The sequence below is a fragment of the Thermobia domestica genome, chromosome 13, assembly GCF_964235325.1.
Source record: "Thermobia domestica chromosome 13, izTheDome1.hap1.1, whole genome shotgun sequence".
Classification (NCBI taxonomy): domain Eukaryota; kingdom Metazoa; phylum Arthropoda; class Insecta; order Zygentoma; family Lepismatidae; genus Thermobia; species Thermobia domestica.
The window spans coordinates 89,758,980-89,771,544 of NC_137466.1; the positions used below are offsets into that span (position 1 = coordinate 89,758,980).

General features: G+C 35.6%; 1 protein-coding gene across 4 annotated transcripts in view; it reads left to right on the forward strand.

Moving 5' to 3' along the window:
- LOC145668318 (uncharacterized) overlaps positions 1–12,565 on the forward strand; it is a 147,678-nt gene that overhangs the window by 114,707 nt on the left and 20,406 nt on the right. For 2 of the 4 annotated variants that reach the window (XR_014128011.1, XM_081736045.1), the window contains one exon: positions 5,467–5,528. The exons of the other annotated variants lie outside the window; for them this stretch is intronic. Coding sequence is in view for 1 of the 2 variants with exons in the window: in XM_081736045.1 (XP_081592171.1) it covers positions 5,467–5,528 (62 nt within the window). In the remaining variant the exon portion in view is untranslated. The remainder of the gene's footprint in view (positions 1–5,466; positions 5,529–12,565) is intronic. 4 annotated transcript variants of the gene reach the window in all.

Below are 12,565 nucleotides of genomic sequence, written 5' to 3' on the forward strand. Positions count from 1 at the left end.
GTGACTAATGAGGATCTAGTGAATGTGGATATGACGAAAGACAGGTTCACCAATTTATTGTCTCAACACTCACCGTAACATGAGTCCTCGGATGCAGGGAGCGGCTGGTCGTAGATACATCACTTGTTTGTTCTGTTATATTTTCTTGAAAGCTAGACTGTATGTTCATGACATTTTTTGATGTATTATTCATGTAAAATACGTTCCCTAAAGTATTTGGATTTTCTATTGATACATTCCGTATATGTTCTTCTTAGCGGCCAACCTTCCCGAGAGTTTTATTTTTCTCAGTTGAACTTACTTCGTTCGTAACGTCTTGTGATTCAGACATCACTATGGTACTAATCGCTAACTTCTTGTGATTCAGACATCAATATGGTACTGATCGCTATTTTCTCTCCTCTTCGTGTGATAAAACATTCAGTGAAAAATAGTAGTTTACCTTTATTCACTAATAGCAACATAAGGAAGGCGTGCCTATTGTTTACTTGGGACGAGATAAAGAAAAATATTTGGAAGATGTACAATATTCTGAATTCAGGATGTTAATTGTCGCAGTTTTGAAATGAATTACCCCAAACAGACGTTAAATTATTTTTGAAAAAAGTCAAATCTAGTTACATTTTCTTGCATCCGAAAATGGCTATATTCACCCTTTCCAGTAGAAATCATTAACCTCTCGGAATGAATTTCCCAAACCCATTTCGAAATAATTTTTCCCAGATTAGAAAGTATTTAAAGCATTTTCTCGTACGCAAGATGGAAGGTTAATCCCATTTAACGAAATTCGTTAGGCAAAATCCTTGGGCCTCCAAAAAAATAAATTTTACCAACGTATTTCATACAAAAATCGAGATCTTGTTAAATTGTTTATGTAGTAACCGAAATCGAAAGATTATTTCAGTTCGTGGAAATTGTGACGCAGATTTCCCAAAGTCACATTTAAATATTTTTTTCTAAGTCAACTCAGTTAAATTATTTTATTGTTTGCGAAGACTAGATTTGCCGCATTCCGTTTAACAATGAAGCAAAATTATTAGCTTTCAGAAACTCCCTGCAAGAAATTGGATTTTACTTGATTTATTGGAAAGTAGCAGAATAGTATTGCCGCACTTGAAAACGCACTTGAATTAGTCTCTTCTAATATCATGAACATCACTAGTCAAAATCAGGTGATTTATCTTCATTCTTTCCAATCTAAACCCATATACTGCATTTATGTTATCGAATGATAAACTCATATTTCTGAAACAGAAAGTCCACAATTACCAAATTTTGTTCCATTATGTTCGAAGTTACGTTTTCTAGTTAAAGAGAAGCGATCGGGTCATCGCTGTGGTTGTCTGAGTCGTTCACATTAAATTTGTGTAAATGTTTTGCAGATGCGTATTCTCAAGGCTGAAATAAGAAGTTCTAAGATACCAGATTTATGCCATTCTGTTCAATGGAACTAAAATTACACCCAGTGATCAAAAGAAGCGTCTCATCCCGCTTATTCCGAAATATAAACTTTCATCTCGTTATGTCCAGCAAGATGTCCGATTGGTCAAAACCGATTTGAACTCCCTTAGGGATTCCAATATTCTTTCCTAGGAAGTACTATGAGTTAAGAATAGTAAACTTGTCAAACTGTACTTCATTTTATCACATAGTTCCGAAGGTATAATAATCAGTCAAGATATTTCGCTTTTGTAGCCGCGTACCATTCGGCAGTATTTTCCGGTCCGTATCCAGTTCAACTATTTCTATACATTATCCACATTGAATTTATACGAATAAATGGCTCATATTCTGTGAAAAATAAAATCATGCCTTTACGTACAACTGTTCCAAGGAAGTTACCGAGACACCTAACTTTAAAGCTTCTCCCCTGCTCTCACCTAGTCAGGCGGAAATTTCAAATTTCGTGCAAGCAAATAAAGTGCGTATTATACAGGGCGTCCCAGGAGAAAAAGGCTATATTTTGGTAAGTGGTACTATGGGTGATTCTAAGCAAAAAAGTTCATGTGAACATGGTCCTAATCTCAACGGTTTGAGAGCTACAGGTTGTGAACCATTTTTGACTTTGTTGCGTATTGCTTACCTGTATTTACTCTACAGAGTGAGACATAACGAATTTGAAAGGTAATGGAATGACTTTTCGAACGGCATGCAACATGTGGCAGTGACAGCTTTGAAAGGAAAGCTATTGGAGGAAATTTGGGAAAGTTAGAAATTGGATGGCAACATTGATTCTCAAATATCCCTCAATAATTTCTCTTCCAAAGATACCACTGCCACATATTGCATACCGTTGGAAAGGTCATGTCATCATCTTTCAAATCCGTTATGTCTTACCTCTGTCAAATAACTACAGGGTGAGCAATATGCAATATAAAGTTAAAAATGGTTCACAACCTGTAGCTCTCAAACAGTTGAAATTAGGACCCATGTTCATATAAAATTTTTTGCTTAGAATTACCCATACTACCATTTCCCAAAATATTGATCTTTCCTTCTGGACACCCTGTGTATATTATCTCAAAAAGTCCCCTCACATAGGGTAACTCTGTTATTATCAGAGTTTCAACAAAACGTAAGAGGGGAAATCGTCTCCAGATATGATGTTTTCAATCTAAAGTGAAGGAATTTTTTAAATCGGACGAGCCGTTTGAGCTGTACACACTTTAACCCTTTTAAATTATGGCTTTTTTGAGGTATTTTGTAGACTTTCACTCAATCATCTATTGCGTCAAGACTATTTATCGTAGGATCATGGTTCATACCCCGTTTTGTTTCTAGTAAAGCAGTGCTTCCAACTGCGTCCGTAAAATTTCCCTAAAGTATACCAAATGCGGGAAATTTCCGCTCAACGTGGGAAAAAGGGATTTTCTTTTTTAAAAATCCATTTTTTATCGCGAATATCTCCCCTTTGGTATAGGATACGATCATGCAAATGCTACTAAAGAAAACTTTGCTTTACGATGAAGAGAATGAGATACAAAGGGTGGCCCTGGGATAAATAGTTTTGATGCTATAGCCGATTTACATATTTTCCCTTGATAATACCTTTTTAGTGAATTTCTATAGTATCATTATCATCATCAAGACTGTTCATTGTGGGAACATGAATTGTACCTCGGTTTCTTTGCCATGAACCAGTCTTTCAAACGGTACCACTCGCATGTCTCTAGCGTGTACCATAGTGGAGAAAATTCGCGAAAAAGGGAAATTTTTGTTAAAAAATCCCCTTTCCCCGATTTCCCTTTTTTGCGAATTTTCTCCAATGGCACATGCTAGGGACATGCGAGTGGTTCCGTTTGAAAGACTGGTTCATGCCAAAGAAAACGAGGTACGTATCATAACTTTAGAATAAATAGTGATAATACTGTAGATACTTTACTAAAGTAATTGACTAAAAATGTGTAAAAAATGAAAAAAATAAAGAAATCGAGATATTTTTGACACACGTCTGTTGACTCTAGCAACATGAGTAATACCTCATTTTCTTCAGCGTAAGGCAGCGTTTCAAATGGTACCACTCAAATTTCGCTATCGTGTACCTGTAAAGAGAAAAAATGGGGGAAAATTGATTTTTTTCTTTAAAAAATCCCCTTTTTTCCATTTTGGACGAGATTTTCCCGCGTCTGGTACACGATAGGGAAATTTGAGTGGTACATTTCGAAAGCCTGTCTCATCACGAAACCAACGAGGTACAAACCATGATTCTAGGGTAAATAGTAATGTCAGGGATTTTTTGAAAATACTTCTCAAATATACCCTTTTTTTTAAACCCATCGTCCATGTTTGTGACGTCACAGCCCCCAGACAGAGCACGCGAGGCTGTAAAATGCCCATAAAATATGTTCTATGATGCTTCCATATTTGAATGAATGCAAAAAACCCGGTCTAAAAGGCTTTACTAGAGACTTATAAAGCAAATTCCGAAGGTCGACGCCATGGCACAGGTGTTGTGCCATCATAATTTAAAAGGCGTAAGCGCCGAATGTTAAATGAAAATGCAACATTGCCATTTAGCTGGATCCACAGCCTAAGTTAATGAAGTTACTGTCGTTTACGCTAACGTGTCGATGGCCAACCCCCATGTCAAACAGCAAGTTTCAAGTCAGCATTACAACAGAAATGTTATAAGAGAAGTTCTTTTATCTCTCTTTCTACACAATTTGGGGTTAGATTTTACATTATCCTGTCTTATTAATATTCTCTACAACTTGTAAGATGTTACTACGAACTGCTTACAACCTTTGCAACAAAAAAGAAAGAAAACCTCTTAGGGGTCAAATTTTGCAAAACTCCGTCTCCTCCCCAACTTTGGAAGTAAGGAGAACATTTGTACATAAATTCAAGATCGTAGCTCCAAATGTTTTGGTAACGAATGAATCAGTATATAAAGTTGGTCGTCTAAATAACTAAAACGCCTGCAACACGAAGATGTGTAAGGTAGTGGTACTGGGGATGTGTGTCAGTGTCGGTTAGCTCTTGTTAGTATTGTATTAAGGGATCATCTATAACACGTCAGGCGATAATATAAAATGGGAGTAGTTAATGGGTTCAGTGTAGGATGGAGAAGAACCTCAGTGACAGGGATTTCCGAGCATTGAAGAGATTTGTCACCAAGGACAGCAGAGTAATGCGACAGAAGTTACTACAAAACTCGATCAGCCTATTGCGACAATCACAGTTGGACACGAGTTGCATAGCCTAACGTTTGGGCCAGGTTACAATCTTTAAACCGCTGATCACTGCCAATAACCTTTTAGCGAGATTCTACCGTGAACCATGGTAGCCACTTTGTGATGCTGTTGGCCGTAGTTTTTTAATAGTTTATGGGCTTTTTTATTTTGTAGTACTTTCTAAATATTGTCCCGTTTTGGTTCACAACTTTAATATTGTTCTTTGCCATTTCCGGTACGGGAGAATTGAGAGAGTATTGCAATGGTTCGGATTCCACCTTAAACTGTAGGACCGTTTTATATGGCTTCAGTGCTAAAAGGAGGCGCTGAATTTCAGCAAAGAAAATTTGTGTGTTTTCTTTGTTTTGAAGAATTTAAAGAATGCCATATCACAAAGACTGCCTCATAGTAATACTGGGATGAAAATTTGGAAAATAATGTGATATTAACTATTTGGTTCATACGTAAGAAACTTATAACAGTTTGTAAACCGTTGTTAATGGTGAACGAACTTCTGTTTCTGTGATCTCGTGTTCCACTAAATAGTCATTAACATTTTATTGTTGAATAACATCATATTCTTATATGAAATATCATCTGCATAATGCGTAGTACGTAACGTATGACACCAATTTATCACCCTCGTTTTGGCTTTTTTCAGTTTTTTATATTTTACTGTTGAATTTTATGTTGTTTAATGATTTTTCGTTATGATCATTATTATTAGTAGCCTAGTAGTATTATGACGTTTTAGGATAAGTGATAAGTTGACGTATTAACACATCATTTACAGGCAGTCTATAAGTGGTGCTGGGACATCAGTTAGATCCATGGAAATATCATCTAGATTTCAAGGTGAGAATTAAATGGAACCATAAATGTACAGTTGGCTCCAAAAGTGGAATCCCATTCGTTAAAATATGAAAATCTAGGATTAATTAATTTTTGCTTTGTGCTTTGTAAAACAAAATATAAAGGCAACCAAAAGTATAGTAAAATATATTTTTTATTCCTCAAGTATACAAATATTGAAAAAAAAAATCCTTATTGAGGGGATCGACTATTGTCGCCTACTGTGCATATGCGACAGTCTTTTAAGGAGAAAAACTCCAAAGATGTTTGAACCTTTAAAAGAAATGGTAATCGTGCACGACAATCATATATATCAATGAGTTTGTGGTGTACACTCCGCAGCAAAAAACCTGCAACATGAACATGTAAGTTTATTGTGAAACGAAGAAGTCTTTTACTCCAAAATAAGTGTGCAGGGGAGGACGCCGAGGTTACTCCTAGCGTGCTTCGTGCCACTTAGATGTTATGTTGATTTTCTGGGTTGTTAGGAGTAGTTTCACAATAAACTTACATGCTCATGTTGCAGGGTTTTTTGCTGCGGACTGTACAACATCGTGTCTGTGGGTTTTCTCTTGTGATTTTCCCGTTTCCTCCTTACATTTTTATTCCACAACTTGTTGCGTTATCCTTTACTTTCATTAATCATCTGTCTCCGTTAACCTCAAGGGCATAATCATGGGACGTAAAACTAGAAATTTCATTGCATTTAAAATAGAGACGTAAGTAGAGTTATATGTTTGTTTTAGCTAAAGGAGACTGTGATAAACACAAAGTGAAATACTCCGAGAAATCCTGTACTTTGTAACCCACAAGCTAAGACCAAGATTCGAACACGTACCCTGAATGTGCCATCGGAAATGATCATTTACTACAAAACTACCGTGGCTTCATGTAGAGAAACTTAAATCTATAATAAATTACATTTACAATAAGAACAGTGTATAGCTACGTATTTATCATCTTTTATGCTTAAAGAAGGTCGGTCAAGTAATGAACTTTGTGCATATTTCGATATGTATATTTGAAGTGCATTTATGTATGTTTCGGTTTCAAGAGAGGAAATGAAACAAAACTAATACATTTATTTATATATTTCATTTCAGCTACTGATTACAAAATCATCAATCAACCAACTATTTAAAATTTTTGTTATTGATTTGCCTTATAAACTGTTGATTTAAAAAAAAATACTATTTGATGAATGCAGTGATATATGGGCGAAACGGTAATACAGATTATTAATAATTAAGTGTAGATCACATACAATTAGTAGAATGATACAGTATGGCAGGCAGAAGCTCTTCACAGGCTCTTGCATTAAGGGCGTCTGTTTCAGCAAAACAGAATTGAAGTAACGCACAGACAGAATGTAGATCACTGTTGCTTTTGTTAGAGTAAACACAAATTGAGTATCCAGCTCTTCTACAATTCTGCTTTATTGTTAAAATCTGGTCTCGAGATATCCATAAAATAGCTATTATTTTCCGCGACAGTTGGTTTAATCACGCCAGTGACGGTTATACTGGCACAAAAGCACGTGTACATACATACACAAAATAGATTAAATATTGTAATACCCCGCACATGGCTCTGTTTACTAACAGCTAACACGTACTCATATTTATAAACATTAACCATGTGTGTCCTGCTACGAGTTACTACAGTAGCAGACGACAGTGACACCATCGGTCATGTGACAACGAGGGAATATTAGCACCACCGGCACATTGGAGCAGGCATAAAACCAGGATGATTTCAGCAAAGACTATCAGTTTTCGGCTGGCCATCTCCACTCGCTCAACTTGTCTGGAGCTTCGAGAGGAACCTAACCCAAAACTTTAGTTTGGTCGAAACTCTAAGCCTCCTATCCTGCTTGCTTAGTTTGCTCGGAAGTCTGTGGGACTCCTAACCTTGCGTGAAATTTGTGGCTTCAAACCTCCCTCTGCTTGCATGTAGCATTGGGGATCCTGAATCCATTACACCTAGCTGGCTCGTAGCTCTGTGGAGATCCTTCCCTATAATGCTCGGGACTTGGGATATCACTCTTCACCAAGTAGTGGTGAAATATTTATACTACAGTGATTTTGTATTACACTATTTATAAAAAGCAGACTTTTATAATAAAATTCGGTAGTGGGAGAAAAGATACCGAGTATAATTTAGCTCTACGTATCTATGCTCTACCTGTACCTGCACAAGCAAAACTTTACAATATATAAATAAATGTTTGATATTGCACATTTTTCTTTAAAATACTTGAAGCCTGTGCTCGTAAGACCAAATTTACCTTATGTTGATGTTAACCTAATCTTACGCACATTCATCAATAGGCAAGCATTATGTGCTGTACAAAACGTATTACGTGCTGAATATATTTTTTAAAACTAGAACATAGATACTATCTGGTACATTTTGTTAAGATTAACATTCACCTATAATGTATCCTGGAAATCGTAAAATTATGTTTATTCCTAATATAATTCGATAACCAATCCTGTTACCTTCGACGGCTAGATACTAATAAAGAGATTCAGCTTCACAAATATTTTTTACATTTTATTCAGTATAGTTCTTTTTCACAGCAAACACTAAAATCGACTATGAACTATTAAAATTTGAATAATCACTACACAGATTAACTCTCAACTTAATGTACCAATGTAAAAACAGTCTACGATGGTACTTTTAACATGTTTCATATAATTTGAAATGTTCCATTCCATTTCAGTTGCTTTCTTCTTCCTCCGTCTTCATCTCTGCATCAACTTAAACAAATCTGTTTATGTACAAATCTGAAAAATTGCGTTAGCTATACTCAGAAATTTAATGTCACAAAAGATTATGTTACTGAATGAAGCTGTTTATAACTAAATCTCAGTTTTTATTAATTTTTTAATTTGTCCAACATAAGATGTTTGCTCTAATGTAATACGACAACACATTTATTTCTGTATGCATTTATTTTTACTGGTACTTACGTCAATATATATATATATATATATATTGACGTAAGTACCAGTAAAAATAAATGCATACAGAAATAAATGTGTTGTCGTATATATATATCAGTGTTGGGCAAAATCAATTGAAAATAATTGCCCTGAAAATTAATTGCAATTGAATTCAATCATAAAATTTGCAATTAAATTTTCGTCAATTGTTAATTGTTCACCAGGCAATTGAAACATTTAATTGTTAATTGTCAATCGCGATAAGAGATTTTCGCATTTCGTACGAATTCTTCACGAGTTGTGTTCTATTTTGCGTTCGTATGCTTAAGTGATTTCTCCACTGATCGACACTTGTAACCGTCTCTTATCTTTTCGTTAATAGTCAGTTCGGAAACTATAGATATCGATGCGTATATCCAAATTTCGGTAACCTTTTCACCGATCTTGTTAACAAGATCATTCTCGGTATGAAGATAGATATGATCTCCATCTATGTCATGTCTCAACAAGTAGCGGCGGATATCACCATAAGTTGACAATTGCAAATTTTTCAGTTTACACGGTGCCCAAAACACTAGTTTTCTCATTGCCGCGTGTCTTTAAACGTCAATGACCCTTTGCACTAGCCATTCGTAAAATCATTTTAATAACAGGGCACAAAACAAAGTAACAACACATTTATATCTTAACAGCACACAGAAGCACAGTATCGCACAAGAAGAGTTTCCATGTGCTCACTGAGCAAATGTCGCAGTCTAACTGAGTGCAGTAGAAACACTCTGCGTGACTGGTTTTACCCAGAAACCCGCTCTTCCAGTGTTTCCAACAACGTTTTGGATAAGTTCTTGAAACTAAGTTGAAATGTCCGTACATTTAAGGAAAATCAGCTTAAATGTTAATACTGAATAGATGATCATCCATTACAAATGCCCTATTTTTACTCACCAGAAATCCTTTATGCATGCTGATGTTTCTTTCAATTATGTTCATCTGAAAAGATTGAAAGATGAGATTGTGTTTCGCACACAGCTCTTTTCAAGTACAATTGCGTACGGATATGCAGAGATATGTGGTTATTTGTTATGTCAAAAGTATGTCTCTTTCTTGTGCCTTCAGAGATGAATTTATAACTAAAGCTCCTCTGAACCTAATTTTGATCCTTATCTTTGTTTTAGTGTTAATACAACGTAGAGGAAGTTCGCCACAGTCAACTTAAGTCCAATGGTATGTTTCTTCCTTCTTCTCGGAAGTTAGAACCTTAATCGATCGAAACCAGAGTTGGTAACAATTTCAATTTGTCATGATTATGTGAAGCACGGTGACATTGATCAATTAATATTACCAGTATGTCGGTTAAATGAACTTTATTTTAGCTCATTACATTCCCTTTTTAAAACAATCTCTGCGTTTCCTACCAATTTACGAAATTTGTCTCTATGGTTAGCAAAAATGTCTGAAAATCCCTCCGTATACGGACAGGTACTTACAGTGTGTAACATTGGGCTATACCGTCATTGGGTAACTCCGTTCCTCACTATACTTCACTTCCGGATTTGTAATCAGTGTATGTTTCGCGACATCCCCTAAAAATACGGCACATTACGCATCTACTAGAACGAAAGAAGTAATTGCAAAGAATATAAACAAAGAGAAAAAAGAAACTGGCGGAAGATCTAAACAACACAAACAACATTTGCCTATTTATACATGATAAGGTGTTGAAAAAATGCTAATTTAAAAGGCACATAGCCTCTAAGAAAATACTTAATCAGAGCTTATTTAGGCATGTGAAATACTAAACATAAATGTACACGTATTATCTGTCATATAAGTTTATGCATGTTTTCCGCGGAATAGTATCTTTGCCCCTTCTATGAGAATGAGATCGGTACACATTCCTTGCTGCCACCTCGTGATTTAATTAAATGTTTTAAAGGTTTTATTAGCTCAATCCCTAACCAAATCGATAACTTAATGATCTCTCTCTCTCTTTGCAGTTAACACAAGACACTACAGAAATATCGTAAAACTTAATAGAAAAGAAAGAAAGAAAGAAAAAAAAAAAAACGTTCTTTTACAGCGTGAAGCTTACGGCTATTGCCATATATTTATAGAGTGATGACTTGTGTATCTTGCTCCGTAGCTCGTTGGATCCGTGTAGAATTCCCATTCCTGCGACCCGTGTTCGAATCTTCGTTCTAGTACTTTTTTAATTTTATTTTTTCATTGATCAGTTAGGACTCCAGTAAAAAGGAAAAATATAGTTTAAGGTATGATTCGATATTCTGCAAGTATTTATTTATATATTTATTGTCAAGTGAACAAGATGAAGCAGAATTTTACAAGCGTAAAACTGTTCTAGATTTTACTATTAATAAAAACTATGAATAAGTTTACAGCTCAAAAGTAAATTGAATTCTCTTCAATTGTAGTCCATAATTAGCTATGGTTAAGAGCGAGAAGGAGTGCGCCACAGCGTCCGGAAGATTGGTGTTCAATTTAACATGGGATCTCAACCATTTTTTAGGCAAATCATGGTTTCATTTCGTTCTTTCGCAAAAATGTCTCAATAGCTCACTCAATATGATGCATCTCATTTTAAAGGTGCAATTTGAACGCTGTGCGTGATATTTTCTTCTTATAAATACAGATAATTATAATCCAAATTCCCATAAGAAAATGATCAAAATTAGAGGGAAAAGTCTTCTGTTTTTTTACAGTAAGGAAAAGAGCTAAAAACTTCGGACTTTTTTGAGAATGGAGTACTACCTTTGTATTTGTGCGCTACTGTACTATTTTTTTTTTTTTTTTTTTTTTTTTTTTTTTTTTGCTGTTTCCAATAACATTCATTACACAATCGATGAGAAATTATATCCTTCATTATTGAATCTACAGAAATCAGAAATCAGATTTTTTCGTGTTCACGTACTTGGCCGTCTAACTGCTAGATGGCACTATAGTCATTCCTCATCCCACTTTCCTTCTCAGCGGGAGCCAGTCCTTTTGAAAACCTACTTTGAACTTCTTAACAGGGGCGGGAGAAAGGAAGTTGTGAAGAACGGAACTTCAAACACGAGGAATAGCAAAATTTATGACCTCTTTAGTTGATGGTTTCTGTTTCAGCAGTACAGTGTATTTGTAGATGGTTTCTATGAGAAGAAGTAATTTGTGTTGGTAGCGATAAAGTCAACCTTTCGACAGAGATTTGTGAAGGAGAAGCCGAACCAAAGTCTTCGTTTATCTATTCCAAGAAAGAAATGAAAACTTCCTGCAGGACTGAGAATATACATACAACAGAAAAAATAAAATACATTATTATAATCTTATTATAATAATCGAGTAGATTAATCCCCGAAATATTCTTTGTTTACCTGTCAAAAAATCAAGAATAATATAAAGCTCTTTCATCAGCTTCCATCGTACAACATACTAAACACAAACATTATATAGTGGCGGATCCAGGATATGATCAAGAGAGGAGCTAAACCATAGTTTGTCTCTTTATCCAGAGTAAACAGGATTGAAGCCCATTTTATCCAGTGTATACCTGAACGTCAAGGGGGGGGGGGGGCTATAGCCTCTATAGCCACTTTTGGATCCGCGCCTGTATGTGTATACTGTTTACAGTGCCGGATTTACGTATAAGCTAAACAAGCTATAGCTTAGGGCCCTGCTCTCTTGGGGCCGAAAAATCTAAAGAAAAACTGGATATACATTTCTAAAATATAAGAAAATTAAATAAAATAAAATGTATATATACGTAGCAACAATGCTTCCTGCTGTGTAGCCTACGTTCATGTAATTAATGGGGCTCCTTCTGCTAGTCTGCTTCCTAAATTATCTCTAGTTTGTTCATTTCTGTATGTAGGGTGCCTATGTTCATCTGGACACATAAAGGACCCCATTACCTTAAACAGCTTGGGGCCCCACGAAACCTAAATCCGACTCTATCTATTTATGCATGTTTGCTCCCTCTCTTTTCGAAGCAGTGTTTCTTTGATATTGCTTCAGATTCCGGCAGGTTTTACCAAGGAGGGAAGAGTCCTTATTCATTCCAGGCATTCAAACTAGGGACTGGACTACTTGCTT